We start from the raw sequence: 21,095 nt of genomic DNA, 5'->3' as shown, positions 1-21,095 counted from the left end.
TTTCGGCGGTCAGGATCCCGACAGATGGTCAGTCACACCACACCCGATTTGTTGTTGTTGTTATAATTATTATTATTATTATTATTACTACTACTACTACTAGTGTAGATGTAGCATATCTAGACTTTAGTAAGGCATTTGACACTGTCCCACATTACAGACCGCTAAATAAACTTTAAGCGTGGGGGTGGATTATAAAACCGTTAAATGGATAAGAACCTGGTTGCAGGATAGGAAACAGACAGTTGTAGTAAATGGAGTGCAATCTATGGAGGGAAATGTTACCAGTAGAGTACCCCAGGGATCTGTACTTGGTCCAGTTCTCTTTAATATCTTTGTTGGTGACATTGCAAATGGTATTGAAGGGAAAGTATGCAGATGATACAAAGATATGCAACAGGGTAGACACACCGGGAGGGGTAAAACAAATGATTGATGACCTAGGTTGGCTTGAGAAATGGTCAAGAACGTGGCAACTACAGTTTAATGCAAAAAAATGCTAAATCATGCACTTGGGTCTCAAAAACCCAAAGGCTAAATATAGTATCAAGGGTACTATAATGGAAACTACTGATGAGGAAATGGATTTAGGAGTCACTATTTCAAGTGACTTGAAGGCAGGAAAGCAATGCAACAAAGCAATGAGAAAGGCAAGTCAGATGCTTGGTTGCATAGGGAGAGAAATCAGTAGCAGGAAAAAAGAAGTGATAATGCCACTGTATAGGTCATTGGTACGGCCCCATCTGGAATACTGTGCCCAGTTCTGGAGACCATATCTCCAGAAGGATATAAATACATTAGAGAGTGTACAAAGAAGGGCAACTAAAATGGTGCATGGCCTACATCACAAAACATACCCGGAAAGGCTAAAAGATCTTAACATGTATAGTTTGGAGGAGAGAAGGGAAAGGGGGGACATGATAGAAACTTTCAAATATATCAAGGGTCTTAACAAAGTTCAGGAGGGAAACATTCTTCAAAGGAAGAGAAGTATTAGAACTCGAGGACATACACTGAGACTGGAGGGGGGGGGGGGGGTTCAGGGGAAATGTAAGAAAAAATTACTTCACAGAAAGGGTAGTGGATAAGTGGAATAGCCTCCCATCAGAGGTGGTAGAGGCCAAGACTGTAGAGCAATTTAAACATGCTTAGGATAGGCATATAAATATCCTTACAAAGAATTAAGGTTCAAACAGGGTTTAGATTGCCTAAAGGATAAAAAAAAAAAGGGGCAGACTAGATGGGCCAAGTGGTTCTTATCTGCCGTCAAATTCTATGTTTCTATGTTAGTTAAAAGCCCATCAAAACAGGGCCGGATTATAGAAAGCAGGGGGGTTGCTCGTCACACAGGAGTTGCCTGGTTTCTGGAATTCCTGCTTGTGTGTGTGTGTGTGTGTGTGTGTGTGTGTGTGTGTGTATATTGTTAAAACAAAATCTGGACAAGAGAGCGCAGGCAGACTCCACTGAAGTTTCACAATTTTAATATACACAGTGATCACATAATATGGTATACATATACCTATTTAATACTAATAAAACCAATAAAAATCCACACTACAACTCCATATATTCCACACAATTTAGTGCACTGATAGACTGATATAATGATGATATATGAATTGATATGTCCTAAGAGTTGACAGCTGATGTTTAAATGCTGAAAGTCTGGATATTATCCATATAACAGTCTCATATTTGAAATAGATTTGTTCAGGTTAAAGTCAGATGAATACAAAATAAGTGCACTGTTGGTTATAAATTAGACCTCTATTGATTGACCCCAAGTCGACACCGCACCAGTTCCGTTCTATTTAGTGTAGCCTCATATCGGGGTGATGACGCTTACCACTTCCTCGGTGTACATATAGCACTGACAGGTGCTCGGGTGCCGCTAGCTCCAGCGGCTAAGTCCGATGCTCTCTCCTTGCTGTAGCGTGTCAGACTAGTAACCGCTCACCGCTTCTACAGGACATCTGGCGGTGCTGTGATTATCCAAGATGCCGTTGATCCGAGGCGATGAGCTGGCAGCCACGGTCCCCGTATTGCAAAAGGGACCGTGGCTGTCTGTCTCCCACCACTCCCCAGATTGTGAGCTCCTTGGAGCAGAGCCCTCTTCTCTCCTGTTCTCACAACTCCCTTCTCTAATACTTCAATTGCAGCTCACTCCTACATAGCGAATGTGTATACCTGCATGTCCTCTCACTCATTACTGTTTATCTCTTCTAGTGGTTGCCTGCCCCCTGTAGTATGACAAATACTCCTTTACTTCCTTTCATCTCGGCCGTAGTGTGTACTGAGAATTGTGGTGCTAATTGTTACCTGTGCTCTGTTTTAGTTTTCCTGTTACTGTAATGTTTAGCTCTGTGTTCCCTGTATTGTTCTAATGTCTGACGTATGTCCGGCACTGCAAAACACTTGTGGCGCCCCATAAATAAAATGTAATAATAGTAATACTGGCACGTGTAAGCTCACCAGTCCCCACAAAGCTCCCTTTCAGTCTGGGGGTAAAGGACACCAGCCGGCCAGAGGGGTCTGGGCATGGCCTGTGTGGGAGGGGTGAGCACAGGACCGCACCCCTCTGCCAGTGCGCAGTATATATAAAGCAGCTGAGCCGGTTATCTGCCTCCTCCTCACCTGCATCATCTGCAGCCCCAGTACCGACCTCTCCTCCTCCCAGTCACCGCACTGCTCACCCCTCACAGGGTTTCACCCCTTCCTGCTGGACTGATTCACCTTCTTACCCCGCTGTTAAGTGACCACAGGTGTACCTGGTGCCTCTGCTCTGTGCGCTTCAAGACAGTCTTGTGGGTCCCTGCATCCGTTTTCTGTTTACTGCTGCTTCTTGTTTCCGTGTCCCGGGATGGCAGGTAACCTGGGGATGCAGCATAGTATATGGAGAAGGGGGTGCAGACTATGCGGTACTACAGGTGCACAAAAACGTGCTTTACCTGCACTTCTATCAGATACTGATAATGATATACAGGATGATGTGGACCCCATAAGCGGGGATTCCACCCCTACACAGGGTATTGAACCCCTCATATTGGCTATTCGGGATGCGTTAAAGCTCCCCCTGGAGGATGCTAATAATCAGCAGTCATTTTTCCTCCCACAAGACAAACTGACAGTCACATTTCCTGACTCCAGGAATTGGATGATTTATTTAAAATAGCCTGGAAGAATCCAGATACGAAATATCAGGTGTCCAAATGGTTTTTGCAGACATTCCCCTTTGCCCCTGAAGGCAGGAAATTTTGGGAAGGGTCTCCAGCAGTAGACGTCTCCGTCTCTTGCCTTTCTAAAAAGGCGGTACTCCCTGCTCCGGGCTCCTTTACGGTAAAGGACCCGGCAGATAGATTTCAGAGTGGTCTAAATTTTCCTATCTACACTGCTGCAGGTGTAGCTCAAAGACCGGTCATTGCAGGTTGCTGGATGGCACATGCAATTCATTCCTAGGCTACTCAAATTCAGGAAGTTTTTTCGGGTGATATCACCTTAGTCACTATGATAACTTTCCTAAAACACATTCAGGACACGGCTAGAGTCCTCTGTGACTCCCTTAAAGAGATTGGCAATATTAATGCTAGGACCACGGCTATGGCTGTGTCTATGCGCAGAGCCATATGGTTGCGTCAGTGGATTGCTGATACGGACTCCAAACATAATGTGGAATCTCTTCCCTTCACAGGTGAATGGCTTTTTGGAGGTGAATTGGACACATGGATTTCCAAAGCTGCTGCTGGGAAATCCAAGTTTCTCCCTTCGGTGGGCTCCGTCTGCTTAGGCGTATCTACCCGGGACTGTCTACTCAGTCCTTTCGGTCCTCCAGATTTCGATCTAGGGCCAGGGGGGCCTCCAACGCAGCTAGAGGCTCCAGAGGTAAACCTAAGAAACCAGCCATTGCCGGATCTCAGGACCAGAGCACCAGTTCTGCTTCCGCAAAGACTTCAGCGTGACGGTGCCCACCCACCCAGAGGGGATCTCATGGTGGGATCTCGGTTACGTCACTACAGCCACATCTGGAATGGTTTCTGCCAAGATGCTTGGGTAAGGGACCTTGTCTTACAGGGTTACAAGCTGGAGTTCGACGGTGCTCCTCCCCAACGATTTTTCAAATCAGGCTTACTAGCTTTAGAAAATATACGTGGTACACTACTACTGGCTGTAAACAAGCTGGTCCAGTCCCAGGTCATTGTTCCAGTACCCCTACAACAATGAGGACAGGGTTACTACTCCAGTCTATTCGCATTACTAAAACCAGACTGGTCAGTGTGACTCATTCTGAATCTGAAGTCCTTGAATCATTACCTGAAGGTTTTCAAATTCAAGATGGAATCTTTGAGAGCAGTGATCGCAGGCCTGGAACAACGGGAATTCCCAGTGTTCTTGGATATCAAGGACGCTTATCTCCATATCCCAATTTGGCCTCCTTATCAGGCCTATTGAATGATCACTACCAGTTTCAGGCGTTACCCTTCGGCCTGTCTACAGCTCCGAGGGTGTTCACGAAGGTGATGGCGGAAATGATGTTTCAGCTCAGGGTCCAGAGGGTCAATGTAATTCCATACCTGGACGATCTGATAAAAGCGAGTTCCAGGGAGCTTCTATTGCTCCATATAGATTGTACTGTCCAACTTCTGTTTCACCACGGGTGGATTCTCAGTTTGCAGAAGTCCCACCTGGAACTGTCTCGGCGGCTCCTGTTTCTGGCTATGCTCCTGGAGGAAAAGGTGAGAACACTTCAAGAAATGGTTCGCATGGTGCTCCAACCTGCTCGAGTATCCATTTATCTTTGCATAAAATTGTTGGGAAAGATGGCGGCCTCGTATGAAGCGATACAGTTCGGAAGGTTTCATGCCAGACCGTTCCAATTGGATATCCTGAACAAGTGGTCCGCTTCCCATCTTTAGATGCACCAGATGATTCAGCTGTCACCCCAGGCCATGATTTCACTCCTGTAATGGCTACAGTCTTCCAACATGTCACCCAGAGAACGCAGTTCCAGGGCAGGTGGTCTGCCCAAGAAGCCCTCTTTCCGATCAACATCCTGGAACTTCGGGCCATCTGCAATGCTCTGATTCAGGCCTCCCCTCTAATCCGGGATCGGGCGATCCAGGTTCAGTCGGACAACGCCACGGCTGTGGCGTCCATCAATCGACAAGGAGGGACAAAAAGCAGAGCCTGCATGCGAGAAGTGTCAAGAATACTGTTCTGGGCGGAAAGAAATGCAAGAGCACTGTCCGCAATCTTCATTCCGGGGGTGGACAACTGGGAAGCGGAGTTCCTCAGTCGCCACGATCTCCACCCAAGGGAGTGGGGACTACACCCTCAGGTGTTTCAACAGATCATTGACAGTTGGAACTGCCCACAGATCGACATTATGGCCTCTCGCCTCATCAAGAAGCTTCGTTGCTATTACTTGCGAACCAGAGACCCTCAGGCGAGTGCAGTGGATGCACTAACAATGCCTTAGCCTTACCAGCTGGTCTACGTATTTCCTCCAATTCCATTGATCCCCAGGGTACTCAAGAGGATCAGGCATCAAGGAGTGCAGGCAATCTTGATTGCCCCGGATTGGCCCCAAAGAGCGTGGTATGTGGCTCTTCTGGACATGTCCGTAGAGGACCCTTGGCCTCTGCCGCTAAGAAGAGATCTTCTTTAGCAAGGACCGTTCATCTACCCGGACTTACGGCGGTTTCGTTTGATGGCATGGAAGTTGAGCAGAACATCTTGGCTCACAGAGGGCTTTCCAAAAAGGTCATTGCCACCATGGTGCAAGCCAGAAAACCTGTTATGTCAAAACACTATCATCATATCTGGCGGAAATATGTCTCTTGGTGCGAGGAACGCACATATCCATCTGCGGAATTCCAGTTGGGGAGATTCCTACGTTTCCTGCAGGCTGGAGTGGATAAAGGCTTACGTCTTGGATCCATTAAGATGCAGATTTCAGCACTTTCCGTCTTCTTCCAGAAGAAGTTGGCTCTCCTGCCAGACGTTCAGACCTTCTTGCACGGGGTGCTTCACATACAACCTCAGTTTATGCCGCCTACGGCACCTTGGGATTTGGATGTGGTGTTCCGCTTTCTAAAGTCCTCCTGGTTTGAACCTCTGGTGACGGTAGAAGACAAGTACCTCACGTGGAAAACTGTGATTTTACTGGCCCAGGCTTATGCTAGACGTGTCTCAGAATTAAGGGCCTTATCGTGTAAAAGTCCCTATTTGATCTTTTACGAGGACAGAGCGGAGCTCAGGACTAGACAGCAGTTCCTGCTAAAGGTGGTGGTCTCCGCGTTTGACTTGAATCAACCTATTGTGATTCCGTCCGCTTCTGACACTTCTGCTCCTCCGGAGGCATTGGATGCAGTGCTAGCCTTAAAAGTCTACGTCAAGAGGACGGCACGGATCAGAAAGACGGATTCCTTGTTTGTGCTGTATGATGCGCAGAAAAAGGGTTGCCCTGCTTCAAAGCAGTCTATTGGTCGTTGAATTCGGCTTACTATCCAACAGGCCTATGTGTCGGCAGCCTTACCTGTTCCACAGTCTCTGAAGGCCCACTCTACCAGATCGGTGGGGTCTTCCTGGGCGGCTGCCCGTGGAGTCTCGGCCCTCCAACTGTGCCAAAGTGCTACCTGGTCGGGGAAGAACACCATTGTGAAGTTGTACAAATTTGATACCCTGGCCAAAGAGGATACCCAATTTGGGCAGGCGGTGCTGAAGATGTCTCCGCTCGTTCCCACCCATTCTGAAACATTTGGGACATTCCCATCATACTAATCTGTCCCCAATATCCCTTGTGGACGCTAGAGAAAATAGGATTTCTCTGACGTCCTAGTGGATGCTGGGAACTCCGTAAGGACCATGGGGAATAGACGGGCTCCGCAGGAGACTGGGCACTCTAAAAGAAAGATTAGGTACTATCTGGTGTGCACTGGCTCCTCCCTCTATGCCCCTCCTCCAGACCTCAGTTAGATTTCTGTGCCCGGCCGAGCTGGATGCACACTAGGGGCTCTCCTGAGCTCCTAGAAAGAAAGTATATGTTAGGTTTTTTATTTTACAGTGAGACCTGCTGGCAACAGGCTCACTGCAACGAGGGACTAAGGGGAGAAGAAGCGAACCTACCTGCTTGCAGCTAGCTTGGGCTTCTTAGGCTACTGGACACCATTAGCTCCAGAGGGATCGACCGCAGGACCCGTCCTTGGTGTTCGTTCCCGGAGCCGCGCCGCCGTCCCCCTTACAGAGCCAGAAGCATGAAGATGGTCCGGAAAATCAGCGGCAGAAGACTTCAGTCTTCACCAAGGTAGCGCACAGCACTGCAGCTGTGCGCCATTGCTCCTCATACACACTTCACACTCCGGTCACTGAGGGTGCAGGGGGCTGGGGGGGGGGGCGCCCTGAGCAGCAATAAAAACACCTTGGCTGGCAAAATAATCACAATATATAGCCCCAGAGGCTATATATGTGGTAATTACCCCTGCCAGAATCCATAAAAAAGCGGGAGAAAAGTCAGCCGAAAAAGGGGCGGAGCCATCTCCCTCAGCACACTGGCGCCATTTTCTCTTCACAGTGTAGCTGGAAGACTGCTCCCCAGGCTCTCCCCTGTAGTTTTCAGGCTCAAAGGGTTAAAAAGAGAGGGGGGGCACTAAATTTAGGCGCAATATTGTTTATACAAGCAGCTATTGGGGAAAATTCACTCAGTGATAGTGTTTCTCCCTACATTATATAGCGCTCTGGTGTGTGCTGGCATACTCTCTCTCTGTCTCCCCAAAGGGCTGTGTGGGGTCCTGTCCTCAGTCAGAGCATTCCCTGTGTGTGTGCGGTGTGTCGGTACGGCTGTGTCGACATGTTTGATGAGGAGGCTTATGTGGAGGCGGAGCAGATGCCGATAAATGGGATGTCGCCCCCTGTGGGGCCGACACCAGAGTGGATGGATAGGTGGAAGGTATTAACCGACAGTGTCAACTCCTTACATAAAAGGCTGGATGACGTAACAGCTGTGGGACAGCCGGCTTCTCAGCCCGCGCCTGCCCAGGCGTCTCAAAGGCCATCAGGGGCTCAAAAAACGCCCGTTACCTCAGATGGCAGACACAGATGTCGACACGGAGTCTGACTCCAGTGTCGACGAGGTTGAGACATATACACAATCCACTAGGAACATCCGTTGCATGATCTCGGCAATAAAAATTGTGTTACACATTTCTGACATTAACCCAAGTACCACATAAAAGGGGGTTTATGTTTGGGGAGAAAAAGCAGCCGGTGTTTTGTTCCCCATCAGATGAGTGAATGAAGTGTGTGAAGAAGCGTGGGTTCCCCCGGTAAGAAACTGGTAATTTCAAAAAAAATTACTACTGGCGTACCCTTTCCTGCCAGAGGATAGGTCACGTTGGGAGATATCCCCTAGGGTGGTTAAGGCGCTCACACGTTTGTCATAAAAGGTGGCACTGCCGTCTTAGGATACGGCCACTTTGAAGGAGCCTGCTGATAAAAAGCAGGAGGCTATCCTGAAGTCTGTATATACACACTCAGGTATTATACTGAGTCCTGCAATTGCCTCAGCATGCATAGTGCTGCTGCAGCAGGGTCTGATACCCTGTCAGATAATATTAATACCCTAGACAGGGAGAATATGGTGCTAACATAGAGCATATTAAAGACGTAGTCTTATATATGAGGGATGCACAGAGGGATATTTGCCGGCTGGCGTCCAGAATTAATGCAAGGCCCATTCTGCCAGGAGGGTATTAGAGACCCGGCAGTGGACAGGTGATGTTGACTTTAAAAGGCACATAGAGCCTTATAAGGGTGAGGAATTGTTTGGGGATGGTCTCTGGGACCTCGTATCCACAGCAACAGCTGGGAAGAAAAATTTTTACCTCAGGTTTCCTCACAGCCTAAGAAAGCACTGTATTATCAGGTACAGTCTTTTCGGCTTCAGAAAAGCAAGCGGGTCAAAGGCGCTTCCTTTCTGCACAGAGACGAGGGTAGAGGGAAAAAGCTGCACCAGTCAGCCAGTTCCCAGAATCAAAATTCTTCCCCCGCTTTCTCTGAGTCCACCGCATGACGCGGGGGCTCCACAGGCGTAGCCAGGTACGGTGGGGGGCCGCCTCAAAAATTTCAGCGATCAGTGGGCTCGCTCACAGGTGGATCTCTGGATCCTTCAAGTAGTATCTCAGGGGTACAAGCTGGAATTCGAGGCGTTTCCCCCCCGCCGTTTCCTCAAATCTGCCTTGCCGACAACTCCCTCAGGCAGGGAGGCTGTGCTAGAGGCAATTCACAAGCTGTATTCCCAGCAGGTGATAGTCAAGGTGCCCCTACTTCAACAAGGACGGGGTTACTATTCCACACTGTTTGTGGTACCGAAACCGGACGGTTCGGTGAGACCCATTTTAAATTTGAAATCCTTGAACACATACATAAAAAAATTCAAGTTCAAGATGGAATCGTTCAGGGCGGTTATTGCAAGCCTGGAGGAGGGGGATTACATGGTATCCCTGGACAGGAGTACCTCAGATTTGTGGTACAGGATTGCCATTACCAATTCCAAACACTGCCGTTTGGACTGTCCACGGCACCGAGGGTCTTTACCAAGGTAATGGCAGAAATGATGATACTCCTTCGAAAAAAGGGAGTTTTAATTATCCCGTACTTGGACGATCTCATTATAAAGGCGAGGTCCAAGGAGCAGTTGTTGGTCGGAGTAGCACTATCTCGGGAAGTGCTACAACAGCACGGATGGATGCTATACATTCCAAAGTCACAGCTGGTTCCTACCACACGCCTACTGTTCCTGGGGATGGTTCTGGACACAGAACAGAAAAAAGTGTTTCTCCCGCAGGAGAAAGCCAAGGAGCTGTCATCTCTAGTCAGAGACCTCCTGAAACCAAAACAGGTATCGGTGCATCACTGCACACGAGTCCTGGGAAAAATGGTAGCTTCTTACGAAGCAAAATTCCATTCGGCAGGTTCCATGCAAGAACCTTTCAGTGGGACCTCTTGGACAAGTGGTCGGGATCGCATCTTCAGATGCATCGGCTGATAACCCTGTCTCCAAGGACCAGGGTATCTCTACTGTGGTGGCTGCAGAGTGCTCATCTTCAAGAGGGCCGCAGATTCGGCATACATGACTGGGTCCTGGTAACCACGGATGCCAGCCTTCGAGGCTGGGGGGCAGTCACACAGGGAAGAAATTTCCAAGGACTTTGGTCAAGTCAGGAGTCGTCCCTACACATAAATATTCTGGAACTGAGGGCCATTTACAATGCCCTAAGTCTGGAAAGGCCTCTGCTTCAAAACCAGCCGGTACTGATCCAATCAGACAACATCACGGCAGTCGCCCATGTAAACCGACAGGGCGACACAAGAAGCAGGATGGCGATGGCAGAAGCCACAAGGATTCTCCGATGGGCGGAAAATCACGTCTTAGCACTGTCAGCAGTGTTCATTCCGGGAGTGGACAACTGGGAAGCAGATTTCCTCAGCAGACACGACCTACACCCGGGAGAGTGGGGACTTAATCCAGAAGTCTTCCAACTGTTGGTAAACCGTTGGGAAAGGCCACAGGTGGACATGATGGCATCCCGCCTAAACAAAAAACTAGATATTGCGCCAGGTCAAGGGACCCTCAGGCGATAGCTGTGGACGCTCTAGTGACACCGTGGGTGTACCAGTCGGTTTATGTGTTCCCTCCTCTGCCTCTCATACCAAAGGTACTGAGAATAATAAGAAGGCGAGGAGTAAGAACGATACTCGTGGTTCCGGATTAGCCAAGAAGAGCTTGGTACCCAGAACTTCAAGAAATGATATCAGAGGACCCATGGCCTCTACCGCTCAGACAGGATCTGCTACAGCAGGGGCCCTGTCTGTTCCAAGACTTACCGCGGCTGCGTTTGCCGGCATGGCGGTTGAATTCCGGATCCTAAAGGAAAAGGGCATTCCGGAGGAAGTCATTCCTACGCTGATAAAAGCCAGGAAAGAAGTAACCGCAAACCATTATCACCGTATTGGCGAAAATATGTTGCGTGGTGTGAGGCCAGGAAGGCCCCTACAGAGGAATTTCAGCTGGGTCGTTTTCTGCACTTCCTACTGTCGGGAGTGACTATGGGCCTAAAATTGGGTTCCATTAAGGTCCAGATTTCGGCTCTGTCGATTTTCTTCCAGAAAGAACTGGCTTCACTGCCTGAAGTTCAGACTTTTGTAAAGGGAGTTCTTCATATTCAGCCCCTTTTGTGCCTCCTGTGGCACCTTGGGATCTCAATGTGGTGTTGAGTTTCCTGAAATCACATTGGTTTGAGCCACTTAAAACTGTGGATCTGAAATATCTCACGTGGAAAGTGGTCATGTTATTGGCCTTGGCTTCGGCCAGGCGGGTGTCAGAATTGGCGGCTTTGTCATGTAAAAGCCCTTATCTGATTTTCCATATGGATAGGGCAGAATTGAGGACTCGTCCCCAGTTTCTCCCTAAGGTGGTATCAGCTTTTCACTTGAACCAACCTATTGTAGTGCCTGCGGCTACTAGGGACTTGGAAGATTCCAAGTTACTGGACGTAGTCAGGGCCTTGAAAATTTATGTTTCCAGGACGGCTGGAGTCAGGAAAACTGACTCTCTTTTTATCCTGTATGCACCCAACAAAATAGGTGCTCCTGCTTCTAAGCAGACTATTGCTCGCTGGATTTGTAGCACAATTCAGCTAGCGCATTCTGCGGCTGGATTGCCGCATCCTAAATCAGTAAAAGCCCATTCCACAAGGAAGGTGGGCTCATCTTGGGCGGCTGCCCGAGGGGTCTCGGCTTTACAACTTCGCCGAGCTGCAACTTGGTCAGGGGCAAACACGTTTGCTAAATTCTACAAATTTGATACCCTGGCTGAGGAGGACCTTGAGTTCTCTCATTCGGTGCTGCAGAGTCATCCGCACTCTCCCGCCCGTTTGGGAGCTTTGGTATAATCCCCATGGTCCTTACGGAGTTCCCAGCATCCACTAGGACGTCAGAGAAAATAAGATTTTACTCACCGGTAAATCTATTTCTCGTAGTCCGTAGTGGATGCTGGGCGCCCATCCCAAGTGCGGATTGTCTGCAATACTTGTATATAGTTATTGCCTAACTAAAGGGTTATTGTTGAGCCATCTGTTGAGAGGCTCAGTTATATTTCATACTGTTAACTGGGTATAGTATCACGAGTTATACGGTGTGATTGGTGTGGCTGGTATGAGTCTTACCCGGGATTCAAAATCCTTCCTTATTGTGTCAGCTCTTCCGGGCACAGTATCCTAACTGAGGTCTGGAGGAGGGGCATAGAGGGAGGAGCCAGTGCACACCAGATAGTACCTAATCTTTCTTTTAGAGTGCCCAGTCTCCTGCGGAGCCCGTCTATTCCCCATGGTCCTTACGGAGTCCCCAGCATCCACTACGGACTACGAGAAATAGATTTACCGGTGAGTAAAATCTTATTTTTAAATACCTTTCTGCAGGTTCTTTGTTAGATGTTACCTGTTCAGCTGTTGCTGTTGATGTTGCCAGCCGTTGCTGGCTCGGTTATGTATTGTTGTGCTGGTGTGTACATCTGACCACACTTATTGTTGTTATGTTCCTTCTCTTAAGTATGTCATTCTTCTTCGGGCACTGTTTTACCTATAACTGACCTGTAGGAGGAGGCATAGAGGGGAGGAGCCAGCACACCCAATTGAAGAAATTTAAAGTGCATTGGCTCCTTTGGACCCGTCTATATCCCATTGTACTAATCTGTCCCCAATATCCTATTTTCATTTCCAAAAAATTCATTAATCATTCCACACAGCAACTACCCTTCAGATCCCTGCTCTTTAGATTTAAACTGACATTCCACTCACATGGAGGGTTTTTCTTTTCTTTTTTTTTGTAAAGCTGAAAGGAATTCAGACAAGTATGTAAATTGGTAACGTATATTAAGTGAAAACTGATGTTGCATTTACTAGTTTTTTTCCACTTTTTCACTCTGAAACGGTCAATGAATGTTTGTGTGGCGAGTAATTGCTGTATAGATAGAATGCCTGATAAATAACTGCAGGGTATCGAGTGGAGCTTTGGCTGAAAATGTTGTATGCTTTACCGCACAAATAAAAAAGGAAAAGCATTTTATTATGATTATGTTAAAGTAAATTTTAAAATCACTTATGTATCATCTTATTTTTTAAACTGGTATTGTATGTATTTTGCTTTTTTTTGTTTGTTTTTTCATGTAAATGTGATATTTTACTTTTATCTCTTCATGCTATTTTTTTATACACATACGACATGAATAATAATAGTGTATAATTCATTTCTTTTATGTTGTAAATGCAGTCAAAAGTCTATACAAGAACGCCCACTCTGTTTCTGGACTTTAAGCTAGAAAAAGGTGCAAAGCACACACAGGCGGTACCTAAAGGTAAGCAACAAGAAATCTTATTATTTTTTTATTTTATTTTTTTCCTCTTTGGAAAGTGTGCTGAAATGTGGTATAAAAATGGAAAGTTTCTGTTATTTTATTTACCTTTAATCATTCTGTACTGGTGTTATGAACTATGAATGCTCATCATTCAGATACAAGCATGCATTATTTTGATTATTATTAGAACCAATAAAAGAAAATTAAACTTTGCTTAAGATATGAAATCTGTCTGAGGAATTTCTAAAAACTGGAAAATAGTTTATTTTAAGATAGGTTCCCCTTACATAAGGTTTGATTCAGACCTGAACGCAGCCGCGTGTTCACACACTGCGGCCGTTGAGTGTGCGTGACCTTACACATTGCGGCTCGGCTGCTTCTAGGAAGGATGCGGCCATAGTGTGATTGACAGCTGGTGGAGTGGGGGGTGTCATTGCGGCATTGGGGGGGGCGGAGTGTTCCAAACGGGGCGTGTCGGAACTGTTTTCAGGGCGGCTGCATGACGTCACACACAGCCGTTCTGAAAAAAAAAATGTCAGCAGACCGCCTGACAGCGCAGCCTTAGTTCCAATGCAGCCGCAATCTAATTCGGGAGGCGTCCTCATGTTGGAAGCGGCGCCCAGCATGTGAGGAGATGAACACAGATATGCGTTCATCTTTGAATAACCCCATAGACATGAATATGTTGTAATGCCTATTGACCAAGATCCATTCAGTGCATACTACCCTACTATTTTGGATCGTCCGGGAGGAGTGTACCACATCCAAGTGACATGAAAAGTTTTGATGGAAAATGGAAAACAAGAACCTTAAAGCTACACTCCATATCATAATATACCAGTAACCATGTACTGTATCATGAAGCACTCATCGTAACAGATAGCAGAGTGCATGCATAATGGCTCTTTGGATCTGTAGGGTGGGGACACACTGATCTAAACTCCAGTAGTGAGTCTGGTCCTGGGGTTTCTTTACCATCCGTTTATAGAATGTCTATCAGTGGACACACATGTAATTATACATTGTGCTTTGTTTTATGTAAGGTTCAAGAAAGGAAAGCCAAAAACTCAAAGTGGGGCTGTGTTAGCATTTCAAGAAGATTACTGTTCTACCTGTAATAGGAAAATAGGGCATATTCTATATGATATGGTGCACTAACTATTTCCATACCCCGTTCCTGGATAGGCTTATGCATAATTCACACGTTGTTGTTATTTATTTATTTATTTTATAAAATTTTCCTTATAAAGGTGTGTACACACGGTGAGATCCCTGCTTTGCCCGATTTTGACTATGCGATTTCCCTTGAATTCCCCCAGAACCCAGATAGCACAGATAACACAGAATTTGACTAATTGTACTTTCGATTTTGTCTATATACGATTTTGACGAAGTGCCAATATTGACTACACTTTGTACTAGATAGTACACTAGATAGTCAAGATTGACTTGCCTGCACAGTCTATCTAGCCTTAAGGGAGCGCGCATCGGGATCGAATCTGTATCGCAAGCTGCCTAACACCTTTAGATATGCACTAACTTTCCTTAACAGTTTATCTCACAGAGTGTACGCACCTTAAGACACAACTACTTCCGTCCTTTCCACTATGTAAATAACATACAATCCAACAGCGTTCTTTGTTCAGTAGTTACTGTGTCAAGGCGGTACAGTACAAATGACTTTATATAGCAATCCTGAGGATCATTTGTACGGCTACGGAAAATGACGTTCGGCGATTGAAGCACAGTATTGACACAAGTTGCATTATGTGTTGATATGAGTCTAAAGGTGTGTACATGTGGTGAGATAAATCCTTTCGATTTTGACTATATAGTGCAAATCGGAAGGTGTTATGCTGTTTGCGATAACTATTCAATCCTAATGCGCGGTCCCGCGGGGTCGGTTTCTCAAGCCTAGATAGAAAGTGCAGGCAAGTCAATCTTGACTATCTAGTGTACTATCTAGTACAAAGTATAGTCAGAATTGGCACTTAGTCAAAATCAAAAGTATAGATAGTCAAAATCTATGCTTCTGGGCCCTGGGGGAGTTCAAGGGAATTCGCATAGTAAAAATCGGGCATAGCAAGGATCTCACCGTGTGTATGCACCTTTACAATGTAAAACATACTGTGTATGTATGCTGCATAAAATTGACAACCGAGCAGAATCCTACATTATTTGTCAAAAGTGTACAGCTTGTGTCCTATGCGAGAATAGAACCCTGAGTTAAGGGCATGGTAATCATGTAATCATTGGCGATCCCACTTGACCAAGACAGCCACAGAGGAAGTTGATGATTGCCTGTAGTGATATGTTATAGTGATGCTGTGCGCAACTGTACCCTATACTGTATTTATTAACAGTTTCTTATATACCGTATTTCCACTGTCATTGACTTCCAGGGTCTGTGACTGGGAACATGTATTTTATAATGTTGGCATTTTTAGATAGGATCGTAATGTCGTTATATAGCGATCCTTATTCCCGCCACTCATTTGTAATACTGGCGGAATATGACACTCGGCGCATGTAGAATTTCATGCAATACTGTTGTTCCTCCTGCAATATTATTGTACTTAAAAGGGAACTTTATTTACTGTACTGTACTGTGCACTGAGCTGCTTGTCAGGACTTCCTACAGTTGTACCTGTAGTGCCATATCCATCCGCGGTTATTCAGCACTGTTATCATTAGTGGAGCGATCTCCACACAGCGGTGAAGCAGTGTGAGTACATGCTATGTACCTTCTTGCGCCATAGTACACCTTAGTGAGCCTTAATGTGCCATTTCTATAGTGCGACCAGGCGACTAGTATGGCGCGACTGCAGCAACGATTAGTGTGGCTGCAGCTGTACTTAGTGGTCATTTAGCCCAGAATTCCTCTCTCGCTCATGGCTATCCGTCTCTTCCAGCGGCTCTACTCCTGCTGGTCTTGCAGTCACTACTGGAGACTGGTTCCACCCGTTGCCGATTACCCCCTCACTCAGATGGCTTCCCAGCTGTATTGTGCTAATTGTGACTTGTGTTACTACTGTTGCCAGATGTATGGTGCTGTGGACACTTGTGGTGCCTTATAAATAACATTTTAATAATAATAATATGGAATTGAATTTGGCTGCAAAGGTTGTACCGTGCATTTGTGTTTTTCATCGTAGTCTCTTTGTTAACTGTCCCACCAGCGTTGTCCTCTATCTGCAAGCCATGTTAATATGTTCTGTTCTCCATGTGCTAGTGACCAAATGTCCGCCAAAATAATAATCACTGACATGCCAAACAGCTGTATAGGCTTCTACCTCACTTCCACCTGCTGCCTGACACAGATGCTCTCCTATTTACTTGAGACTTGGGTAATGTCTTTATGACAGACTCTATCCACAGAGCAGTAAATTAGATTGTTTACTGCTGACTGTGTTTATTTGGCTAGGGATAGCTCTTTCTGGCTTTGGAGGTGAAGCTAAGGTCTTTGCTCACTCCTCCTTGCCAAACAGATCTGGTTTTGTCATTTGTAATTTAGTACAATGTGTACAACAGAGAACATAACACAGTAAATCTAAAGTTATGGGTCACAAGTCATCCGCCGCAGTAAAGTATGATGTTGCCTGTGTATGTAAAAACAATTTATCGCTCAGATTTGTCATTGTCTGTTGTTGTGTTCTGTATTGCTCATATTAAAAAAATTAAAACAACAAGTGAGTGATGTACAGTATAGAAATGTTTGTTTTTTAAACCTGCAAATGTAAAGCGCACGGAGTCCTATTGATAGAAAAGTGGTTAATTATTGCCACTAGTATTTGCTAGGTCACCAGGTTGCTAGCTAATATGGTCACCATATAGCCTCATACCTCTGTGTCTTTCCAGACCCCCCCCCCCCCCCCCTCAATGCCTTTTTTTCCCCAACCTTGTGACCCCCCTCATTTTTGCTTTCCAGGGTTATGACACCCACCCTGTGTTTCTCTCCAGCCCAGTGTGTGACTGGGGCATGCTGGGAGAGTGCTCACGCTTAGAGGTGTGGCCAGTTGCAGTGGAGGTGTGACACATAGGCTTGGCCAACCATTCGAAAGTGCATGGCCTGGGCCCCTTTTTACATATATAACTGAAAGGCATAGCCCCGCCCCCTCTCAAAAATTAAAATAATAGAAAGAATACTATGCATGGGTCTGCAAAGGGGGATAATTACCCCTCTCAGCAGCTTGCGCGTGCCTCCCCGGCCCCTCCAACAAGCCTAGGTCTGGGTAAAGGTTGGTACATACAGGGTTGGACTGGCCCACAGGGGTACCAGGGAAACCACCGGTAGGCCCCACTGCCTGTGGGCCCACTGCCTTCCTCTAGGGATTAGGTTACAGACTGTGCACTTGTATTATACATGGTAGATATGTTGCATTACACTGCACTAGACTATTGTGTATTTCAAGCCTCTGTAGAGGCTGGCCGCACCCCCTTTGTAGGCTGGCCACACCCTTAAGTATGGGCCCCTATCACTGCATCCCCCCAGTGGGCCCTTCATGTCCCAGTCCGACACTGGGTACATACCTATACAATTGCTGCCTGTTCTCCTGGTTTGTATTGTATATGCGTGTACACTGTGCTGTTGCAGGAGCGCTAGCTGATAAATGGCTTGTAACGCCCCTGCAACTGTTGGGACTGGGAGGTCGCATCTTGTGTGCGACCTCCTGATCCCCATGGAGGAGCCGTTAATTTCTGTCTTTTTAGATTATAGTAGAAACCCCAGGATAGCCCTCAGTGAGGGTTCTTCAGGCATCTTCCACTGAAAACAAAAAACGGAATTGATACCGATGATGTTCTGTCATACTTTTGCTTTATGGTACATTATTAGTGCAGAATGAAACGTCTAGTCTAGTAAAGGACTCTTTATTGCATTATTCGTGATCAGAATAGAGCACAGACAAAAAAACATTTTTTAAAAAGTGTATTCATCCCATAGCTTCAGACACATCACATGTCCGTTTCCTACCTTGCTGATTTCCAAAAGATCTTACTGTGCCATAGAACTTTTTGTATAGTGTAAAACAAAAGCCTACATAGTGGCAGACTACTGAGATCCTAGCAAAGGTTTGCAGAGAACTAACTTTTTACAATTCCCACTGTCCATCCGCACAGTCCACCTTACCTACGAAGCAAAACCAGATACACTGTATCCGGGTCTCAAGCACATAACTGGTTCAGAGACCAAGAGTGGCAGGATCTACTACTGAAGTATTGAGCAACATGACAGCTGTTTCTAGTAGTTCTCTGCTGCCCTATTCTTTTATGTATGTTTAGTAGTCATGCATAACGTTAGACCCTTATTAATGAGCTGTGAGACTATGGGTAGACCCTGGCACCAGTTTTGTGAGGCTGCGGGTCGCCTCTTGCACCAGTTTCGGCACACTGGGCACTAGTTTGTGAGGCTGTGGATTGCGCCTTGCACAGGTTTTAGCACACTGGGTACTAAATTGTGAGGCCGCAGGTCGCCTCTTGCACCAGTTTCGGCACACTGGGCACTAAAGTTTGAGGCCACACCAGTTATGGCTCTGCCTTATAGGCTGTGAGAAGTATAAAATGACAATGAATACAGTGAACTCAGGGTAAAGAGCTTATTGGGTTTTCCTGTGAATTTTGCAGATGCTTTTCCTGTTTATTGCTAAATATTTGGAATATAAGGTTTACATTACTAATACAGTTGTATGTCATTTTAATAAACCTATACTCAAAATTGATCTGGAGTAAATATTAAAGTATAATGAGTTGGTTATAGTGTGACTAGCTAAAGATAAGCACAGTACATGGGTAGTGATCATTCAAAAATGGTAACTTCAGCACTATTACTATGTGCAGAGCATATCTTACGTGCCATCGCACTACGCATAGTCTAGAACTGAGCGCACAGAAGTATGGGCAACATCTGCACTTGCAACTGAGAAGGTGTAACTGGGCTGTAAGGGGGCATTCCTACTATGGCAAAGCTAAGTGAGGGCATGTCGATACAATTGCGGTCTATGCAGCATTGGACGGAAGTGTAAATACGCCTATTTTCAGGCATTACATTTGCTGTCTGCTGCAAGTCTGCACTGATGATGATTACAGGTATCAAACCAAGGTTAAGATGTACTAAGCCATGGAGAGAGAGAGAAAGCGGAGAGACCTAAAGTACCAGCCAATCAGCTCCTGTCTTTTTTTCAAACACAGCCTGTTACGTGGCAGTTATGAGCTGATTGGCTGGTACTTTATCTCTCTCCAAGGCTTAGTACATCTCACCCTAAGTGTAGGAATTAAGTTCATAACAATCTGTGTACGAGTGGTGCCATTGCACAGGGTGCCTGGCCCTGTGGATGGCACCATCGATACCCCATGGCACCTGCATGTGGCTTGCAGGGTGCCTTGTAGCACTGCTGCTAAGCTGCCTGGAGCATCCAAGGAACTCTCTGGGCAGGCACCTTGCAGCCTGTGGAGCTGCCCGGAGCATTCTAGGATGCTCTGCCTAAAGCCCAAGGCCACACTTCCAAGGTGGGATGTCATGATATCACAGGTTTAGGTCTGGCGGGAAGCTAACCCTAACCCCGTGGTCAGTATAAGAAGGCATAGAGCCCTGTTCTGGCCCTGGTAGGGGGGATGGTATCGGAATCCCGGCACTTGGAATGCCAGTGATCAGAATACAGACACCTGGTAAGTAAGTACAGGTTGAGTATCCCTTATCCAAAATGCTTGGGACCAGACGTATTTTGGATATCGGATTTTTCTGTATTTTGGAATAATTGCATACCATAATGAGATATCATGGTGATGGGACCTAAATCTAAGCACAGAATACATTTATGTTACATATACACCTTATACACACAGCCTGAAGGTCATTTTAGCCAATATTTTTTATAACTTTGTGCATTAAACAAAGTGTGTGTACATACACATAATTCATGTATGTTTCATATACAACTTATACACACAGCCTGAAGGTCATTTAATACAATATTTTTAATAACTTTGTGTATTAAACAAAGTTTGTGTACATTGAGTCATCAAAAAACAAAGGTTTCACTATCTCACTCTCGTTCAAAAAAGTCCGTATTTCGGAATATTTGGATATGGGATACTCAACCTGTATTCTAAGCCCCCCCCCCCTCTACCTCCCTAACCCTCCCCGCAGCCTAACCCTAACACTCCCTTTTCGCAGCCTATCCCCCTCCCGTTAATGCCTAACCCTTCCTTTTTTGTGCCTAACCCTAACCCCCCCCCCTCTAGTGCCTAAACCTAAGCTCCCACCCCCCGGCAGCCTAACCATTCCCCTCCCGGCCATTGTTACGTTCAGGTCTGCCAGCAGTCCGGATTCTGTTACCATCATTGTCATCGATGTCTTTGTCCCGATGTCGGTCTTGTGAACAGTGTCAGGATTCCAGCTTCGGTATTCTGGCTGCCGGCATCCACAACGCCAGTATTCTAACCATATCCCCTAGTAGGAATAGGTATGGGATGCACCGCAAGATGCTTTCCTATAATTGATGCGTCTTTTCCTGCAAAATCAAATCTAGTTTTTGCTGATCACACATAGCTACAGTACCTGTGCCAGGGCCGGATTAATAATGGGGCAGATGGAGCTGCTGCTCCAGGCATCCCCATCAAACACTGCCAACTTACATTATGCAGTATAATATGTAAAAAAATAACAATAGGTAGGTACCATCAAATGTGCACA

At 46.2% G+C, this 21,095-nt stretch overlaps 1 protein-coding gene across 3 annotated transcripts in view; it reads left to right on the top strand.

The window, feature by feature from the left end:
* The window catches only part of PIR (pirin), a 174,139-nt gene that overhangs the window by 83,065 nt on the left and 69,979 nt on the right, over positions 1 to 21,095 (top strand). For all 3 annotated transcript variants that reach the window (XM_063955798.1, XM_063955796.1, XM_063955797.1), the window contains exon 6: positions 13,321 to 13,405. In XM_063955798.1, coding sequence (XP_063811868.1) covers positions 13,321 to 13,405 — 85 coding nt within the window. The remainder of the gene's footprint in view (positions 1 to 13,320; positions 13,406 to 21,095) is intronic.

This window comes from Pseudophryne corroboree, chromosome 2 (assembly GCF_028390025.1).
Source record: "Pseudophryne corroboree isolate aPseCor3 chromosome 2, aPseCor3.hap2, whole genome shotgun sequence".
Lineage (NCBI taxonomy): Eukaryota > Metazoa > Chordata > Amphibia > Anura > Myobatrachidae > Pseudophryne > Pseudophryne corroboree.
Note: the sequence above shows the minus strand (reverse complement) of the source record. Positions and strands in the feature narration are given on the sequence as shown.